The sequence below is a fragment of the Zeus faber genome (assembly GCF_960531495.2).
Source record: "Zeus faber genome assembly, chromosome: 22".
Lineage (NCBI taxonomy): Eukaryota > Metazoa > Chordata > Actinopteri > Zeiformes > Zeidae > Zeus > Zeus faber.
In genome coordinates, this window is record NC_137209.1 from 5254997 (window position 1) to 5276045 (window position 21049).

Genomic DNA, 21049 nt, shown 5'->3' on the forward strand with positions numbered 1-21049 from the left:
TACAACTCAAGGGCCCTTGTCAGCGACACGCCGTGTCATAAACACCAGGGTCTTGCCAATTCTGTCTTTTGACATTGATTGTGCCATTGACCGAAAGGTTAATTCGCTTCCTTACTTCCAGTAAATACTCGTGTTGCCAGGCCAAACACCAGATATTCTATTGGGAAACTTTTAAAATAGACTCCAGAGTTTTTCGGTGACAACTGTTCTTCCACACATTCCACTGGGGTGGTCATTCTTCAACACCTATGGGTCCTATACAAGTGCGCTGATGGTGGGTGCACGCCCTGGTTCGATGATTTGATGAGGATGATGGAGGCATTCTCCATAACAAAGGATGAGGATTTTCCTGTAACACGCCTATTGTGCTCCATGGACATGGCAGTTAATTGTTAACAGGGGTAATTTCATTGGGGAAACAATGTGTTTTGAGACGGAGTGGTGATGATTCCATGGAATCATCACCAGCCCCACCTTGGAGAAGGGGAAGCTTAAATTGAGGTTTAGATGTCTGTAAATGCTAAGCCCCCCCCCCCCCCCCCCCTCCCCACACCCCTGATTGCCCTTAGAAATACATCCATAACCTTCGTGAGATGGAAATACTTACGAAGCGTACTTCCCCCAACAGTATTTTAGTTGCAAAATAGATGTTTTTCATTATTACTATGATATAGTGTTGTACATTCTATACACATTATTTTTAGTCACAGCAATGATATTATATATATATGTTTCATAACCACAGAGAACCCTGCATATATTGCTTCAAATGATGTTATATTCAGATTCAAGATTTTTATTTGTCACATACATATACATACTTTCATACATATATGCAGTGAAATGTAATGTATATTGCAATATTGTCAACATATTACATTTTTTTACATTTTTAATAGCAATTCAAACACATTTGTTTTGATTGCTATTACTGATGCATCAGATCCTCAACATAATCTGTAGACATCAATCCTTCGCCATAAACAAAAAGTTTGATTTTCCCTACTCTTCCCCATTTTACATCAGTGAATCGAAATTCACTCGTCAAATCTCTGTATCTAAAAATAAGAACGTAGATTTTCAAAAGACACACACGGGTCGAGAGACTAATGCGTTTTTCATACGCACTCAATAACTTTTAACATTTCTAACGCATTTCAGGCGTAATATAATCATTGATAGATGTTGGGATGTGTTTACAACGATCGTATTGTTGTGGTGAAAGGAACCAGTGCGTTCGATGTAACCGTCGCAGACTTTCAACTCTTAACATTGTTTGTTTAACTTTTGATCAATAGAAATAATAATAATAATAATAATAATAATAATAATAATAATAATAATAATAAATCATCAACGCTCCATTCCACAGTCGGACTTCCGTCGGTTCAGTCGGGTTCCGACGCGGGTTTAACGAGACACAGGCCTGACGTCACAGAAACACAACGTCACAACGCGTTGATAAAAAGTTTCCTTTGCATAGTTCCCCCCCACCCCAGTTCCTAGAACTATCACGGTTGCTAAACAAACGCGAATTGACGACGGCGCGCATGATTTCCCGTTAGCGCCAGCGGAACGAGCTCGGCCACCGACTCGGACTTTCCGATTTCCGAGCGTCGGCGGAATGCAGCATATGCGGACTCTGCGCGTGCGGTTCCTTTAAACAAGCACGCCCGGAAGCCCCGCCCCCTCGCCCGCTTCCGCCTCGTCCGCTCAGACTCAGCCAACACATCGACGATATCGCGATCTGCAGCGCGGCGGCCTCGCCGCGGCTGATCGACCAGCGATTACTTTGGACTGCACGTGGATTTGGCTCGCCGTGTTGTTGTGCCGCGGCCGAGGACGTCAACCCGAGAGCCCCCGTCCAGTCGGGCGTAGAAATAATGTCCCCGCCGTGAGTGTAGACATGCGAGGTCCGACGCCCTCGAAAGAAAGGAAACGTAGCTTAACGACCCCGCGCGGCCGCCCGCACAGAGTTTAGGCCGGTTGGCCCCCCCCAAAAAAAAAAAAAGGGAGACCCAGGGTCCCGGTCCGAGGCCTCGGCGCAGACCGTCACTGTTCGGAAAGTCGCCGGCTTCCGTCAGGGATTTCATGTTTTGGTCGTCAGTTCTCAGATACAACGTATCAGATATATTAGCCGTCGGAAGATGGAGGCCGACAAATTTAACTATGTCTACAGCTGTGACTTGGACATAAATGTGCAACTTAAGATGTAAGTTGTGGCTGGCTAGCCATCTTGACTCCTCTCATTGCTTCTGCTAAGACGCCGGAGCACAATCGTCCCTTTGACGACGTCATGTGTGCGGAGCATCGTCCGCTGCGCGAGTCAGCCTCGTGCAAGTTCTTACTGGCTCAGCTACTGAATTATACACTTGAGCTATAAATCATGTGATATGACCACTCCAGCAATACCAGCGCAGCTCACAACACCGTGTGTGGAAATATAAGCGCTCATAAACCCGATCAAGCGTATGGCAAACGTATACTTTCCCCCCCCCTCTCTCTCTCCCCCTCTCCAGAGGCAGTCTCGAAGGAAAGCGAGAGCAGAAGAGCTACAAGGCACTGCTTCAGGACCCCATGCTGCGCTTCTCCGGCCTCTACCAGGAGAACTGCTCGGACCTCTACGTCACCTGCCAGGTGTTTGCAGAGGGCAAACCCCTGGCTCTGCCTGTACGCACCTCCTACAAGGCCTTCAGCACGCGCTGGAAGTGAGTTCCTCACTGCGGGGTTGTTGGTATACAATAACACATAGCGGCTTTTGAAAAGTCATGCGTGAGGTTGCTCCGTGCGCCCCTTGTCTAGGGGTTGTCAAATGTTATCTCAGCTCCGTACTTTACATTGTCAAGATTTCTGTGTTGAGCACAGCAACTCCATTATTTTCGAATGCGCTTTTTCTCTCCGACACCCCCCCCCCACATTCCCCTCTCCCAACCGCCTCTGTGTAGTTGGAACGAGTGGCTTCGGCTGCCAGTCAAGTACCCCGACCTTCCCCAGAGTGCCCAGGTGGCCCTCACGGTGTGGGACATCTACGGACCAGGTCAAGCCGTCCCTGTAGGGGGAACCACAGTCACTCTATTTGGCAAATATGGGTGAGTCACCTGTCCAGTTTGGTTCGTCAATGTGTGGTTTGTAACTTTTTTAAATTGTATAGAATTTTGTTCATTTTTACTACTTAAAAGTGCTCCATGTAGTGGTTGTCTAATTGAAGCCAACAAAATTTGTTTTTACACACATCACATAAATCTATGCATGATATATGCACCTGTTTGTATATTTTCCACCATACACAACCAACAGAACCTCATTTTATCTCTGTGGAACGATGGATCAGGACAACTTGATGTTGTTTCATGACCGTGCTATCAACAAACAAACTGATTGGCTCATAACACGAAGCTGTTTTGACATTATTGGAACGTGATTGGCTTTAAACACTATATGATCTAGTTTGCTGAAAGGGGCTCCTGGTATGCAGTTTTGTGGCAGCAAGCCTATCTCAGAATGCAATTATGTATGAATAAAATGCTGCAGAGAGAGCAGCTGAAACTGGTTGCGACGTGCGTAATAGCTTTTCTATGGGGAGGCTATGTCTACTGCAATTCTTAAGCCAGATTCACACCAAATCCCGGATACGCATCCGACAGTCTGATACGCCCAATAGGAGGTCGGGAGGTGTCCGTTTTTTTCGTACTCCCCCCAAAGAATGGAGAGCGACCACAGGAGTTTTCATTCTTCTGCCTCCTACGTCCTCTGTTCCAGAATGTTCCGGCAAGGAATGCATGACCTGAAGGTGTGGCCAGGGGTGGAAGGGGACGGAGGAGAGCCAACCACTACTCCGGGACGTACCAGCAGCAGCCTCGCCGAGGACCAGATGGGCAGACTGGCCAAGGTGGGTTTAACTGTTTTGACCACCCCCCACCCTCGAGCAGTTTCAAATATCCCAATAATTCCAACAGGTTCTTCTAGTTTGAACTGCAAGTTAATGTTATCAGGTGTTATCAAGAGAATTACCTACAGTAGTCTTCAGCGTGTATTTTGTGAGGTGTTATGTAGCTGTTAGGTAAACCATTACCATCAAAAGACAATTATGTTAGGTGGTTAATACTCCTGTCAGTGCCCCTGACCAAGGCACTGGAAAAAGAACTGCAGTTGGTCCCTGGGCACTGCACTGCGGCTGCCCACTGCACCTAGGCATTGGATGGGTCAAATGCAGATGATTCATATCGTTGTAGCCAACTTGTACAATGACACAAAAACATGTTCTATAAAATCTTCTATTCTTCATGTAATCTCAAGTCTGCGGAAGAAGACTGTGGAATACAAGATGAAACCTTTCTCAATCTCTCTATAAACATGAGCCCAATAACATGCATAGATGATAGTTTCTAGATGGTTTTCAGTTGTGTAATAGGTTGAAGTTCGGGGACGTACATTTGTGTTTGTGTGTTTTAACAAGCAAGAAATCGAGCAGTATTTTGTTATATATATGTTTATTTTCTGTGAGTGTGCATTACAATATCAGGATAACACAAATATAAGCTAACAATAATGCACAAGGATAACATTTCAATGAGGAATTATAAATAAGGGGAATCGTCGACTTGTTCTCTGATATTACGTTAGAAGACACGGACACAGCTCTCCGGTTGAAAGCCCACCAAAGCAGGAAGCAATGCTACGTTCACTGGAGCTTTGAAAACTACTTCGTTTCAGAAACGACGCTGCGTTCACGGCAACTCGGAAAACTATAATTCGTTTTGGAAGTGATGCTGCCGAATAGTCAAATCTTCGTATTGAACTGGAAAATCTGATTCCACCAACAAAATTCGGGTAAAATTGGAGTCGGGTATGTAAGACACCCATCAATTGCATAATTGTTTTGGTTTCTATGTTGCGTGATGACAACAAAATAAGTGACACTTTTGAGTAAGGCGACAGCAACTGTCCCGATGCTCCTCTGCGACGCTTGTTTTGGCTTTAGACTACTTATGTTACTGGCCAAATTGTTTTGTTTTGGAGATCTGATAACGTGAGAGTCGGGCAACAGGAAGTTTTTGGCACACGTGAAAAAGTGAGAGCCTCTTCTGCACTTCGTCCAGTAATGTAAACACTGTTAGAAAATATAATTCGGGAGGTTTAACGTAGACTTACTGGGAACCTCGGGACACCACCCTGTCTAAAGCACTGTCTATTCCAGAGCCCTGACCTGGAGGTACTCAGTGATGTGAGTACCAGCGGAGAGGAGTGGCAATTTGTCATGCAGAATGTGTCTGTATCGTTACTGTATGTTTGTAACCAAGTCATAAGATATCAGCAAATAACTCTTTTGCTTTTTTTTTTTGTTTGTTTTTTACCTGCTGGCCTAACAGATGGGTTGTATACACTGCATATAGACAACTCAGATGATGACATATCCCACGTTCCCACGTTATCCTGACAATATTTTAACTCTCTGGGAGGGAGAACTCAAATATTAAAGGAAAACGCTGTTCATTTTTTAAACGAAACCATATTTTTTTCGATCATTGGTAGTCGGGACGATGTTCTTTGGCGACCACAATTGATAGAAAAATTGGGTTTAAGCTCAAAAGCATCACATATTTGGGATTTTTTTCCCCCGCATATTTATGAATGTTACAGGATACAATGTTATTGTATCCGCATGGGATTTCCGAGTGTGTTGCAGTTTTTACTTTAACATTATCAAGACACTGTAAGCACAGTATAAAAGTGAATATTAACGTTTTCAAATGTATCTAAAGGATTGTGTTGACCTGTTTGTCTGATTTGTATCTAATCGTAATAACTTGATTTGATCAACAAAGTATCTCTGTATATTGCTACTATATAACTACTAATATTATGTCAATATGATTTATTAACAGGACGTTGTTGTCCAAAGCAACTCACAATAAGTACATTTTGTCACAGTATGAAACCAACTGTATGTTGCAGTCACAGCCAGCTAAATATTCTCTAGAAATAAGTAGTACTAGTAGAGTTAGAAAGAGGTCAGTTTTTTTATTTTTACTTTAACCTTTTTATTGGAATGTACATTAGACAGTAAAGGGAGAAGGGATACCCATGTTGAGTTGAAGTTTCCTTGTTTATGGCTGTGCCTTCCTGTCTGTCACTAATTACTAACTCCTGAGTGATTTGGCTCCAGATCAGAGCGGCAGGACCTGCTGCTGGCTTTAATTTAGCAACGATTGGTGTCAAGCGGTCCGCATGTCATCCGCCCATCCTTTGTCTTTTTTTGACCTCTCCGTCACGTCTCCCCTTTTCTCTCCACACGCTTCCTCCACCTCTTTCTGGATTCTGTGCCTGTTTTCCCCCTCTTTCCCTCTCTTCTCTCCCCTTCAATCCTCTCCTTTTTCCGCTCCCAGCTGACAAAGGCCCATCGGCAGGGCCACATGGTGAAGGTGGACTGGCTTGACAGGCTGACCTTCAGGGAGATCGAGATGATCAACGAGGTGACTTTCATTACTCTGGTTCATTTAATCTGTGCTTTTGCAAAACCCCTGACTCATAAGAAATTGCTGTATATTCACTAAGAAAAGCACATTTCAAGAAGTGTTGGTGGAAAGAATTTGTTATCACACCACCTGTAGGGAAAATTTGGCAATACCTGAATAGGAATTGTGGGAAAGATAACAATGTATTTCTGTTCGTAAATTCAAAATCCATCTTTGAAGAATTCAACCTTTTCATCACATTGAACTATGTGGCAATGCAAGTCATAACCCTGGTTTTGATATTGAAAGTCCTTAAAATATTTCAGGCTTTGGATCTTCTCAACATTAACTTCGACAATACCACTTAAAGAAGATAAACGATAATGCTGATGTGTTGCCAAGTATGATTATACATAGAGCAGATACAAGTTATTGCTGTTGCAATAAAGGGGTTGGCAGAGATGAAGTATAAATTTCCATAAACTGTCTAGATTAAATCTAGATTCTAATGCTCAAATTAAGTTACATGATGCTGATACATTCAAGGCAGTTGAAAATTGTCTTAAATACAAGCTTTGGATAAAAGCGTCTGCTAAATGTAATGACATGCAAGAGGAGACAAGACAGAATTGACATACTTGATTCAGGACACATGAAGAACAGCAACATTGTTGTCTTCCTGTGTTTTACCACAGAGCGAGAAACGCAGCTCCAATTTCATGTACCTGATGGTGGAGTTTCCCCGTGTCAAAACGAACGATAAGGAGTACAGTATTGTCTATTATGAAAAGGTACGTGTGTGTGTGTGTGTGTGTGTGTGTGTGTGTGTGTGTGTGTGTGTGTGTGTGTGTGTGTGTGTGTGTGTGTGTGTGTGTGTGTGTGTGTGTGTGTGTGTGTGTGTGTGTGTGTGTGTGTTAGGGTTGGGTGACATGTATAGGTTTTCCAACCGGCCACCCTCAGCCTAACAACCAGGGATTGCCGATATATTTGTGTGTTGCAGTCAAAAATTAAGGCAAAACTTGCGCTGGTCTAAAGCGTCAATACATTCCAAAAAACGCACATGGCTTAAAGCTGACTGGATCTGATATCTCCTCTGATTGGTGGACTGTGGTGGATAGTAATCAAGCTTCTGATTGGCTGAGTGTGACATCATTCGTTGTAACGTCAAAGCCACAGGGTTTGCCAAAAGTGAGGAATGTCCAATAAAATAAACAGAGCATGTGAATTCACCAGGAAGGAAGTGAATGAAACAGATGCGACGCATATCATCAGCGGCGACACACTAGATTTTATAGACAGGTTGATTATTTACCGAGTTGGATTCTCGGGGAGACAGACCATTTGATTGGCAAAATAAAGGGACAAAAAATGGCCCGAGCCATATGTGTGGGTGGCTGTGTGGGTGGGTGGAGATGTGACTGGTGGACAGTTGTGTGAAAAAATTGATCTGGCTGCCGAAAGCTGATTGTCGCGTCGCCTCTGACCAATCTTCATTCAGGATGGAGACGACGCGTCGCCCGTCCTCACCAGCTGCGACATCGTCAAAGTCCCCGACCCTCAGATGTGCATGGTGAGAGGAAATGAATGGTGTCGATTTTTCGGACGTCATTTCGATTCAAACCTGTTTCAAAGTTGGAGTAGTAAATGAACGTGGTGTGGCAACACAAGCACAGCGCAGTGATCACATTAACACCTCCATAAATCTGTCGATCACACTTGTTTGGTAATACACCGTACTTCCAGATACATGCAGGTATGTTGCTTTGACTTACGTTGTGTTGTTTCAGGAGAACCTGGTGGAGAGCAAGCATCACAAGCTGGCTCGCAGCCTCCGTAGCGGGCCCTCTGACCACGATTTGAAGCCCAACGCTGCCACGCGAGACCAGCTCAACGTGCGTAGCCAGCAACAGACTGCATCCTTTGTTTTGTTTTTTGTTGTTTTCCACACATTGTCTCAGTGAAGTGAATTTTAGGAAGGAAATATCATGGCAGCCAAACACAATGATGAAACACTTTTGTGTTGAAACTTGTGTATCGCACAAACAGGCTTGTGTAATTACATTTTATCAGTATGTGTCATTATTTCTTCATCCTATCTGACACCCAGAGTGAATGTTATACTTAAGCATGAATTTGTTCAAACTATTGCTGAAGCCATCCATAAATATGTTGAGTTTAATTATGTCAATACGTTTTGCGTTGCGTCTCGCATTTTTCATCAGATCATCGTGAGTTATCCCCCAACCAAGCAGTTGAGCTCCGAGGAGCAGGATTTGGTGTGGAAGTTCCGCTACTACCTCACCACACAGGAGAAGGTGGGACCCGCTCGTGTTTGTGTATTTCGCGTTGAGCCGTCTGTAGCTGAACAGGTTCTGCCGAGCCTCCCTGTGTGGGCACGTGTTTGCTCAGTTGTCAAAACGTCGAAACCTGATCTTCCCTGTCGTTAATACCAATATCCTTTTCGCCCATATATGCGCCTTCTCTCCCTCTCGCTCACTCTCTCTCCCGCCCCCCCGCAGGCCCTGACCAAGTTTCTGAAGTGTGTGAACTGGGAACTGCCACAGGAGGCCAAGCAGGCACTGGAGCTGCTCGGGAAGTGGAGGCCCATGGACGTGGAGGACTCCCTGGAGCTGCTCTCTTCCCAGTTCACCAACCCCACGGTGCGACGCTACGCCGTGGCGCGGCTGCAGCAGGCGGACGACGAGGTGAGGCCCTTTCCCACGACGGCAGCCGAGTCAGGAGTGTACCAAAGGCGTAACTGTCTGTTGATCAGAATCAATATCAATTTTAAAAGCAACTGTATAGGGGGTTCTTACCAGGTCCTCGAAGTGCTTGAATTTCATTTTGGTATACCATATACCGGAATACCTTGAAAATAGACTATTTTATGCTGAGGTGATGGAAAGTCCTTGAGAACCCCGCGATAGTTGAAAACCTGTGATATTCCCCCTGGTTTTGTTATTCAAACGTAATAACACACACACACACACACACACACACACACACACACACACACACACACACACACACACACACACACGTACCTTTTCATAATAGACAATACTGTACTCCTTATCGTTCGTTTTGACACGGGGAAACTCCACCATCAGGTACATGAAATTGGAGCTGCGTTTCTCGCTCTGTGGTAAAACACAGGAAGACAACAATGTTGCTGTTCTTCATGTGTCCTGAATCAAGTATGTCAATTCTGTCTTGTCTCCTCTTGTATTTAAGTATCAGCATCATGTAACTTAATTTGAGCGTTAGAATCTAGATTTAATCTAGACAGTTTATGGAAATTTATACTTCATCTCTGCCAACCCCTTTATTGCAACAGCAATAACTTGTATCTGCTCTATGTATAATCATACTTGGCAACACATCAGCATTATCGTTTATCTTCTTTAAGTGGTATTGTCGAAGTTAATGTTGAGAAGATCCAAAGCCTGAAATATTTTAAGGACTTTCAATATCAAAACCAGGGTAATGACTTGCATTGCCACATAGTTCAATGTGATGAAAAGGTTGAATTCTTCAAAGATGGATTTTGAATTTACGAACAGAAATACATTGTTATCTTTCCCACAATTCCTATTCAGGTATTGCCAAATTTTCCCTACAGGTGGTGTGATAACAAATTCTTTCCACCAACACTTCTTGAAATGTGCTTTTCTTAGTGAATATACAGCAATTTCTTATGAGTCAGGGGTTTTGCAATATATATAAATATATATATATATATATATATATATATATATATATATATATATATATATATATATATATATATATATATATATATATATATATATATATATATATATATATATATAGTAATGCCAGAATGAACCCTGTATATACAGCATCCAATTCATAGCAGGAACATCCTTCGTAGCTTTGTACAGTTCAGTTGTAAAGAGAATTTGTACCTAGTTGTACTACCAACAGAAGGTCCTGGGTTTTTTTTTTTTCTTTACTTTTTAATTTTGAGAACAAATTGATAGGCGACTGTTTATCAATGTGAAGCTTGTCTTTATGCTTTGTAACCTCAAATAATTTTTTCATAGTTAGTATTTAACAGAATGTCTTTTTTTTGATCAAGTTCAAAAATGGATTTGATGAAATCGATGGAGATGATACTTTTGTTTATGAAATAAAAACTTTTTTTTTAATCAGATTACTCTGTTAACATTTGGTTGTGTATTTGTATTTGTTTAATATGCAGATGATTTTAAATTTATTACAAATTGGCTGATGGCACAAAGTGAGGTGTGCCAACTACCCCTGGGGATTAATAAAGTGTTTTATTAACTTTAACTTTACCTTTTACAATTTTTTTTAGGTAATCACTCCTTCCACCTTTTGTTGATACCCATCCACGTTCCCTCTGTCTCTTTTCAAGGACCTGCTGATGTACCTGCTCCAGCTGGTCCAGGCCTTGAAGTATGAGAACTTCAGCGACATCCAGGGAGGCCTGGAGCCGGGCAGCAAGCGGGACAGCCAGGGCCTGGGGGAGAGCGTCGCCATGGGGGACATGGACAGGTCAGCCCCAAAATCCCCAATATTCAAAACCAAAGGAGTCTTAAACGGCAAGGGCGTATGTTGACGTCTGTAACACTTTTGCTAACAATTCTAGTATTGGCATAGAAAAAAAACACAAAATCACAGAGCAATCATTGTTGGTAATGGAACTGCTTTATATCCTGTGTAGTTTGACAGAGGATTTGGTGCTTAGTCAGCTCTGCTTTGCACTTTGAAAATGGGGAACATCAGCAGAAATATCACCAGATGTTTATGTAGGAGGAAAACCAATTTTCTCGACTGTCGTAGGATTGCACTTTTCCTTTAAACAACCATGTGTTGCACTGGCTCATCCTGGTTCTTTTTTTGTTTTGTTTTTGCATTTGTATAGTTCCCAGATCCTGTCAGCACCCCCGGCGCCCACCCCTGCCGCCCCGAAGGGCAAGGAGAGCGCAGACAATGAGAATATGGAGGTAAGAGACTAACTCACTCAAGCAAATAAAATCCTCAATCCTTTTTAGACATGGCGTAAAAAAATGATCTAGTATGTTTTTGAGTTTAGGTTCATTTTAAATAAAACCTTTCAGGATTTACAGATTTGTATGTCACGGAATGAGAGTAGCACATGTTTATTTCCCTTTGGGAAGTTCTTGTTATCTTTGGCAAGTTAGCCTTAATGTCAAAGTGTGTCCCATGTGTTTGTTTTTTAATAAATTCTTTAATGGGGATGAATAATGTGTTTTCTTAACGGTGGATTTTTTTTGTTAACCCTTGTGTAGCAGGACCTGTGCACGTTTCTCATCTCCCGTGCATGTAAGAACTCCACGCTGGCCAACTACCTGTACTGGTGAGTCCACGTCGGTATCGGCTTGGGCGATCTTGCAAAATACCAATCGGCGAGTGAAGGGGGGGGGGGCGTGCAGCGTGCACGCGCATAGAACATAATGCAATGCGGCAAATGCGGTTTCCCCATTACAGAAGTGCAGGATTTATTACTTACAAGTAAATTATTTACACAAAAACATCTAGTTTTAACTAAATTAAGTCCCATAGCGACGGGACAGTGGGGAAACATGTTTTTTTTTGGAATGGGACAGTTCCTTAACTCAGTTGTGTTCACAAAAATAAAAATAAATAAATAAAATAAAATTGTTCCATACAAGTACGAAAAAAAATAAAATAACAGCTCTAAAATAAAAACACAGGAAAAAAGGCACAGGATTTGGGAACCCGCGCACCGCTGTCTGGGGGGTGGGGGGCGACTCCACTCCAATTCTCTGATTCCTCTTTTCCACTGTGGATGTTGGGGTGTAAATAGACAAGAATATCCGAGTATCGTTTGATCATTTCATGTCCGATTTAGAATCCAAAATCAGAAGTGATTGACTTTTTGCTGCATGCGGGACAATGAAATCACGTGAGTGTGGGGACCTCGCTCGGCGAGTGACGAAACCCCCACACTCTCCGCCGGACTCTGAGCCACTCCAGCACCGCCTCGAGCTGGTCTCTGAACAGGAGGAGTGTCTCCACTCCCCACCATCGAAGGACCCCGGTCCCTCATGCGCGCACGTTTTTCATTTTCCATACAAGTAAAAAACTAAGGCAACAAAATAAATTCCATATGAAAGAATATGAAAGTTCTATTTCTGTGATCCTAGATGATTCAGACACTTAACAATGAAGGATAGAAGAACACAAAGTCACAACAACGACGTAAAACCTCACAGCTATTTTTTCCCACGCCATACAAGAACACTTTTACACAATGAACATTACAAATAATCAACGATAATAACTGCTCTGAGCAGAGAGCGGGTGAGCAGGAGAGAGCAGCTCTCTCCCTCCCTGACGGATCAGTTTCACACAGTTTCAGAACATGGTGAACTGCACTTGCACCGTTTCAATGCTCAGATTTTTCCTGACATTAAAAAAAACAAAAAAAAAAGAAATAAAATACAAATCCTCTGTCAATAATATCAATCACAATCGACTCCATCAATTGCAGATTGACAATTGAATCGCCCAAGCCTACTTCAGTTTCCTATCTGTGATATATAAAAGAAGAGATGTCCGCCCGTCAGATGACGCTCGACGTGTCCTCCTCAGGTACGTGATAGTGGAGTGTGAGGACCAGGACACCCAGCAGAGAGATCCCAAAACCCACGAGATGTACATCAACGTCATGAGGAGGTTCAGCCAGGCCCTGCTCAAGGTCAGACCGCGGAGATGTTAACACATGTGGCGTGAACCATCATTTTCCCATGAATCTCACCTGCACTGGGAGATAGATTCTCATTTGGTGCCTCCTCCACTTTTAATGGAAGTGCTGGTTGGAACACTGTGTTTTGAAAATAACACACAATACCTCCACATATTTTCTCTTTAGTGTCTTACCACTACACTACAAGAACATCAAGAGGGAAAATATAATCTGGAGAACAGGAAAATCCATCTATATCCGGTGAAGGTTGGATTGACAGAAAAAAATCCTGTCTATCGACCATTAACATTGCGGTCTAAGTAGAAAATATGGTCAAACAAGATAAAAAATATTCTTGAGTACAGTATGTCTTTAAATAAATGGTCGTCTCTGTGGTGGTCAGGTTTTCACAAGGACGGGACAGCAGCCAAAAAAATATCAAGGGTGTTGTCACACATAGTCTTTTCACACGTAATCAATTTTTATTTCTCTCTCTCTCTCTCTCTCTCTCTACCAAACACACTCTTGTCCAGGGGGATAAGAGTGTGCGGGTGATGCGTTCGCTGCTGGCAGCGCAGCAGACCTTTGTGGACAGACTTGTGCAGCTGATGAAGGCTGTGCAAAGAGAGAGCGGCAACCGCAAAAAGAAGGTCAATATATACTGTAAATGTCACACATGTACTTATGCTGTACCTAGTACTGTACTCTTAAGTGCACTCTTGCCACGGTATCTGCACGGTCAATACAAAAAGTGAAAAGTATTAAAGTGGTAATCCGTAAGATTATTCTCTCAACATATATATAGTTTTTGCAGCTTTTGTAGCTGGAACTTTATAAGAAACAGCCATTCAATGTATTTGTTATGCATCTGCTCCTTTATATTCTGTTTCCATTGTTCGTGGCAGGGTCCGCCTTTCCCGGCACGAATCAGGCGCATAATGAAATTATGGGATTTTTAGTGTAATCCAGCCGACTGTATGGATTGCCACTTTAAATTTAGCAAAAAAAAAGTTAAAAACCTGCTTTTAAGGGGTATCAAAATTATTTATATGAATAAAAAATATATATATATTGATGTATTCATTCAGCAAAGACACATTTCAGGCTACAAAATTGGTTTTCAATTTCACTAGAATTTGCTGATAGCAGCAGAAACTCTGCGTCCCTGCGCCCTCTGCTGAGCAGTGTGTGTGACTGTAGCGTCCCTCCTTGTTGTTCAGACGGAGCGTCTCCAGGCCCTGCTGGCTGACAACGATAAGGTGAACCTGTCCGAAATCGAGCCCATTCCCCTGCCCCTGGAGCCGCAGGTCAGGATCAGGGGCATTGTGCCCGAGACAGCCACGCTCTTCAAGGTACGCCGCTCTTCAAGTCGCCCATTGTGGCTGCTCACTGCAACCTCTAGTGGGAGGTAAAAATATGGAGGACGGGAAGCTGGTAGCCTTCATGGTAGTTTAGGACTGTATTGAGCTGGTTAAAATCTCATTTTAACTTTTTTTTTTTTTTCTTTTACTAAGAGCGAAAACCTTGAGCTGAATTTTAGTTTAAAAAATGAGATGAAAGTCAAATGAATGAAAATGAACCTCACTGTTGGAGGACATGGTGCACATAACATCATTTCCCCTGATTTTGCCTGTCTTCATAGTTCTTAAACAGTAGGTCTTTGATTTTCCTATAGGCTTGTATACTTTCTTAATAATACCCATTTTTGAATTCCATATTGGTTTTAAAAATAGCTGTGTGTGTGTGTGTGTGTGTGTGTGTGTGTGTCAGAGTGCTCTGATGCCAGCCAAGCTGATCTTCAAGGCGGAGGATGGAGCCCTATACCCAGTTATCTTCAAACACGGAGACGACCTGCGGCAGGACCAGCTCATCCTGCAGATAATCTCCCTCATGGACAAGGTCAAAATGCACTTTATTCAGCGGCGGTGGCTATAAACAGAACCGCTCGCTTTCCTTTGGCCCCTGTTGGATATAAAAATTTTAAGGAACATTTAAGGATAACATAATAAAGCTCTGTGATTTTTTTTTTTTTTTGTTTTTCATCTAACCTTAAAATACTGATGTGTATTGTTTTTATTAAATTGCCACACGTGTTTGTTTTCCTTGGGCGTGCAGCTTTTGAGGAAAGAGAATTTGGACCTGAAGCTGACGCCGTACAAAGTTCTGGCTACCAGCACCAAGCACGGTGAGAAACTGTGACTCAGTACACAAAGAATGTGCTATCTTAGGAATATACATGTTATATTTAAACTGACCAAGGCTGGAAAAACAGTAATCGGAGTAAGAGCGGTTTCAAAAAATTCATATTTTCACTTAAGCTGTGCTTGATAAAGTACCCAAAACTAACACTCAAAGGGTTTGATGTATCAAGCAAATTGATAAAAAAAAAAAGAAGGTTTTTCTTGACCTCCCATATGTCCACTGAGTATCAATTGAAATATACAACAAGGTCTCTTATTTATCAGGTTTTTAGCAAAGACAACTGCAGGTCATTTAGCTATAGGAAAAACAATATTAACATTACAAAAATGGAAGCTCATGAAAAGCCACGTATTCCAAATGTGTTAAATGTCCATTCAATCTTCCATTGCAACCATGTGTTGAGCTGAGACTCAATATAACAATTCTACTCTTACTCCAGGTTTCATGCAGTTTGTCCAGTCTGTTCCTGTAGCGGAGGTTCTGGCAACTGAGGGAAACATCCAGGTGAGGACTGTTGCATTGTGATCTAGGAATATGCTTTGGGGCCCTTGTTTCCCTTGGTTTGTTTAAAGATCGCAGGACAAAATATGATGAACAGCAAAGCAAGAGAATATGGTACAAAATTATTTTGTTGAAGTGTAGAAACAAAACAGCCGAAACTGTCAATACAGACATGTTTGGTAACATGCTAAATGGGGGGGGGGGGGACAAAAACAAAAAAAACCTTCCCTCTCCTTCCTCCTGCAGAGCTTCTTCAGAAAACACGCTCCCAGCGACAAAGGACCCTACGGCATCAGCTCCGAGGTGATGGACACCTACGTCAAGAGCTGCGGTCAGTCCTCCCTGCTGTCCTCAAGTGTAGGATCCAGTTTCATAGTGAAGTTGTCAGACTGCCACGATCCATTCCAGGGATGTTTAAGTTTGTGCCATGAAAGAATCAGTCATTTCATCCATCTCTGTTGTCCAGCTACGTCGATAAGCCAGTTGGGTTAGTGATGTTTTAATAGAATCCTTCATCCCTTTGGCCTGCTATGGTACGGGCCCCCCTCCACTATACGGATAAAGACCCATAAGACATAAGCATTTGTTCGTCCTGCAGAGGGCTATGAAATATGGAATGCGAAGCTGACCATGGTGTTTTATAGCTTACTCATTGGGGTTACTTCTATTTTGTACAGCTGGCTACTGCGTCATCACTTACATCTTGGGCGTGGGAGATCGACACCTGGATAATCTGCTGCTCACGAGGACGGGTAAGACGAACGCTGCGTTTCAGAAACTTTATCAAGGTCCCCGGAGACAAATTCCTCTAAATTTAAGGGAGTGCACGTCGCAAGTAGGCAATGAATACACCCAGTTCATTGATATAAAAAAAGTTTTATTCATGGAGACACGAGAGGTTGGCGTTCATAACAGTACGATTTTAAGTACAGAACTTGGTTGAGTTGCTTGTCGGATTCGGCGTGGAGGCGTTTTAAGAGTCCTGTGGCGAGACATCTCCCTCGTTCTGTCAGCGTGCCCTGGAGCTATGGCGTAACCTGTTTTGCCGAGTCAAGCATCAACGCACACATTAAAAGCTGCCCCATCATTTTCCCTCTATAAATCCACCACTTAAACACACACACAGGTGGCTCGATGCCAACCCGCCCTGCAGTCATCATCTATCATTACACCAAACACCGTGTGAAGACACACACACACACAAATTTGCATGTACAGTGTTTAGTAAAGGTACAGTGTTTAGTCATGCATGACTTTGAAAATGTCATCCCTGCAAATACGTACACCAATGTTAAAAAAAATAAAAATAATGAGGAGGGGTCAGTAAATAAAACAGTCGTTGTTGGCATCTCTGGTCAAGATTTTGTGCGTTATGAAGCCGTTAAGCCATCGGCAGGATGCAGCCCCTGCAAGAAGTTAATATCCAATGTGAACGCCTCATTGTTCCTCTAAAGCAGGGGTCAGATCCTCTCCCGAGCAGGATGGGATACGATGGTATCGTAGGAACCACAATGTGCTGAACTGTACTAATGCAGCCACAGCATACTGTACATCTAGAACGGTAGGACAGGGTCCTCTACGTGTTCTACAATAGCAAGCAGTCCAACGGTCCTCTACGCCACAATGATAAAAGTTCACTTCTTGCACGCACGCACGCACGCACACGCTCGCACACTTTTCTTAAAAAAGTAAATCTGTTTTCATTTGTCACTCTAGCGATCCATGATGTGAATCTCTCATCCCATAACTATGCCTAGAATTAGAAACAAAAAGCTGTTATGGAACGTGTGAAGGAGAGGAGACATGCACTTGCGGTGTGACTTTAGTGGAAATTTGGCTCTTTACGTGAATGGAATTCTTACAGGGTACAAATCCTGTTCCTCGAATCAAATGATTGGAGGAGACAACTAAGCTTCATAATACCCTGTGGCTCAGATAAGTCGTTGGATGAAGGTTTCAGCAGGGGAGGATTTGAGGGTTTCGATGCCAGGCGAGCTTTTGAAAGCCGACAACACAAATGCGAGTTTAAAAGCGCCCGGAGACCGTGGCTCAGTTTGAAGGTTGCGGCTGCTGCTCTCCAGCACTGCTGTGGCAGGTTCAACTCCAGACTTTTCCCATCCAAGTCCAGTTCTTTGGATTGAATGATTGGAGGACACAATTAAGCCTTTAGATTGAGTTGCGCAAGGAGAAGGCAGTGGATAAGAACCATAATGTCGGAGGACTTGTGGGTTCGGTGCCAGGCGAGCGTTCGAAAGCCAGCAACACGAGTGCCCCTTCAAAAGCACCACGGCAGAGTGTGAATGTGACCAGGTGGCATAATGGTTTTGGTGCTGAAAGAGAAGTTGCTGGATGGGAGCGCTGGTGTTCCAAGACTTGAGGCTTCGATGCCAGGTGAGCTTCTGAAAGCACCACAAGCAGAGTGTGAATGTGACCAGTTGTCACAGGTTCAAGTCCCTGTTTTTCCAGGAGGAGGAGAACACCACGCTTCAAGTGGCTCGGTGAGATAGGTCGTTGCATGGGAACTTTGGCGTTTCCGAGAGGGTTTGATGCCAGGTGAGCTTTTGAAAGCCGGCAAAAATAAGAGCGACTTTAAAAAGCGCCCAGCGAACAGGGCTTAGTGTGAAGCGGACCTCGTGGCAGGATGGAGTTGCTGTTGCAAACGCGTCTGGGGGACCGGTTCGACTCCCTCTCTGCCTCGGCAACCGGATCACACACAACAAATCCCTCTGGGGGGGGGGGGGGGGGGGGGGGACTTGGCACCCCCACCAGCCTCCGGGAATGATGACGCGACGGGGTTTTCCAAGAGAAAGCAGTGTGTGGCTGACGTTTTGAAACACCAAACCTGACCTTCTCTTACTTCCCTCTTGTGCTCGCTCACGCTCTCGTCTGCCCTCCCCTCCAGGGAAGCTGTTCCACATCGACTTCGGTTACATCCTGGGCCGCGACCCCAAGCCCCTGCCGCCGCCCATGAAGCTGAGCAAGGAGATGGTGGAGGGGATGGGTGGCATGCAGAGTGAGCAGTACCAGGAGTTCAGGAAACAGTGCTACACCGCCTTCCTCCACCTGCGGAGGTAGGCTCTGTCATTGGCCCTCACAATATCTAATATTGTATCATATTTGACAGTACCACATAGTTCAATGCAATGAGCCTACTCAGAACAAGACATCACCTGCTTACATTAACACATTGGTGACTGACTGGGGATTAACTTTTCTAAACAAGGGCAGATTGTATGGCGGGTCAGTTCTCAGAGACGACATTTCTCAAATATTTCAGCTGGCCAACTCATCTCCACACATCGTTAACATGTAGCCCTCTCTCCATGTGTACTGTAGGTACTCCAACCTGATCCTGAATCTGTTCTCCCTCATGGTGGATGCCAACATTCCCGACATCGCCCTGGAGCCTGACAAGACCGTCAAGAAGGTAAAACCACGTCTTCTTGCGGTAACAAACGAAATATGTTATGTAATTAAAGTAAATATCTTCTGCTTAGACTCGAGGGGTTAGCATCATACGCTTGCAGGGAGGGGAAAATTGTTGCAATTTAAGGTCGTCACTCACCATGTACAGCTAGAGAACTGCACACGGTGGTCCTTTAAAAAGGAAAGAAAAGACGACTTAAACATCTGTAAAAACTCAACAAGGGAATACATATTCCTGATTGTGTCACCGTACAAGTAATTATACTGCAGAGGAACAATTATCGACGTGTCGGAACCCTCCAGGTGCAGGACAAATTCCGACTGGATCTGTCCGACGAGGAGGCGGTGCACTACATGCAGAGTCTGATTGATGAAAGCGTGGGCGCTCTGTTCGCCGCCGTGGTCGAGCAGATACACAAGTTTGCCCAGGTGAGTGGCCTGCGACGGGGTTCACCTCGTGGCCTTTCAGCCCGAGATCCATCGGCTCTAGATTGAAAACACAGTGGGGAATTGGCAAAAGGCTAAATGGATTTGTGTACCCGTCCTCTGGGATGACCTGCTCCAACGCTTGAAATGTTCCTTGAATCCTTTCAAATCACTTTTATAGACTTGCTATTGATACATTTAATTGGATATTCTTTTTTAGTGTCAGTCTGGTTTCATACATTGTTTGATGCTTTTAAGTGCTATATAAATTAAGTGTTTAAAAATTAAATTGTAAAATTAAAGCATGAATCTAATATGACGTTTTACTACTTTCCTATTAAATGCAGTGATAAAATACAACAGATGTCTCTGCAGCTCGCTCCTCAGCTGTTCGTGAAATGCCATGGTAGAATTACGACAGCCTTGACCTTTGTGTTTGCTTTCACAGCAGCGGTTACATAAATGATGTATCTATGTCGGGGTGTCGCTGTATTAAATAGCGTCTTGTTTCCTCCCTAGTACTGGCGCAGATGAGAAGGACAGAGGGGCTCGAGCCCGAGCTCAACTGGAACGATGGACAAACAGATCCGTCGCCGTAGGGACCCCACGGTCTTCACCCTAACTGATGCCCTGTGCGAGCAAGAGGAAGAGGAAATATGTCCTGCGACACTGAGTCACACAGAGGCAAAGAATGCGCTGCCAACATGCACTGCGAAACGGCAAAACAAGGATGGGGGTGTCTTGTTTGCTCCTGTATATAAAAATGTATATTATTGAATAAATTAACTCAATTGAAGGCCAAATTAAAAAAAAAAAAAAGTATTAAAAGATGCTTGCATCAGATTGTTTTACTGTTCCTTGTGCCGGCCTAAAATAATAAGAAGAAAAAGAAATGTGTTTATATGCAGTGTTTACAGTGCTCAGGTTGTTTTGTCAATTGAGCATTACAGCCCATCTGCGTCTGGTGGTACGGTCCGCGCTGGGGGTAGAAATCGCCCGACCACCCGAGGGAGTCCTGAGTCACCGGATGAGTGACTCAGCCGTTCTTAAAGCGGCAAACTCCCAATACAACCAGATTAAAAAGATTACGTTTATACTTTTAATCCAAATAAAAATAAAATAAACTGTAGGAATAAAAGCGATGTCATTAGTATCAACTTGACTCTGGTGGGACGGGTTCAGACGGCGTGGTTCAGCGCCGTCGTCCCAGGTTCAAGTCGTCCTCCCTGATTCAGACGATCGGAGGAAACGACTTGAGGTTTGTAAGACTCCGTAGCGCAGAGAGAAGTTATTGAACGAAAACCGACGGGAGCATTAG

General features: G+C 43.6%; 1 protein-coding gene across 2 annotated transcripts; it reads left to right on the forward strand.

Annotated features, from left to right (window-relative positions):
* The first annotated feature begins 1845 nt into the window (after positions 1 to 1845).
* On the forward strand, positions 1846 to 20535 carry pik3c3 (phosphatidylinositol 3-kinase, catalytic subunit type 3). Of its 2 annotated transcripts, XM_080022865.1 has the most exons (26): positions 1846 to 2212; positions 2520 to 2708; positions 2946 to 3089; positions 3760 to 3889; positions 5198 to 5224; positions 6387 to 6473; positions 7151 to 7246; positions 7954 to 8025; positions 8243 to 8347; positions 8678 to 8770; positions 8975 to 9160; positions 10858 to 10997; positions 11368 to 11449; positions 11756 to 11823; positions 13083 to 13188; positions 13710 to 13826; positions 14397 to 14528; positions 14947 to 15075; positions 15292 to 15361; positions 15818 to 15882; positions 16126 to 16210; positions 16557 to 16631; positions 18782 to 18950; positions 19216 to 19306; positions 19609 to 19734; positions 20251 to 20535. In XM_080022865.1, exons 1-26 carry the CDS (start codon positions 2148 to 2150, stop codon positions 20263 to 20265), a joined length of 2664 nt encoding a protein of 887 aa, XP_079878991.1. In that variant the 5' UTR covers positions 1846 to 2147; the 3' UTR covers positions 20266 to 20535. The 2 variants fall into 2 exon arrangements, with proteins under 2 accessions (XP_079878991.1, XP_079878992.1); XM_080022866.1 differs by lacking the exon at positions 5198 to 5224.
* The last annotated feature ends 514 nt before the right edge of the window (positions 20536 to 21049 follow it).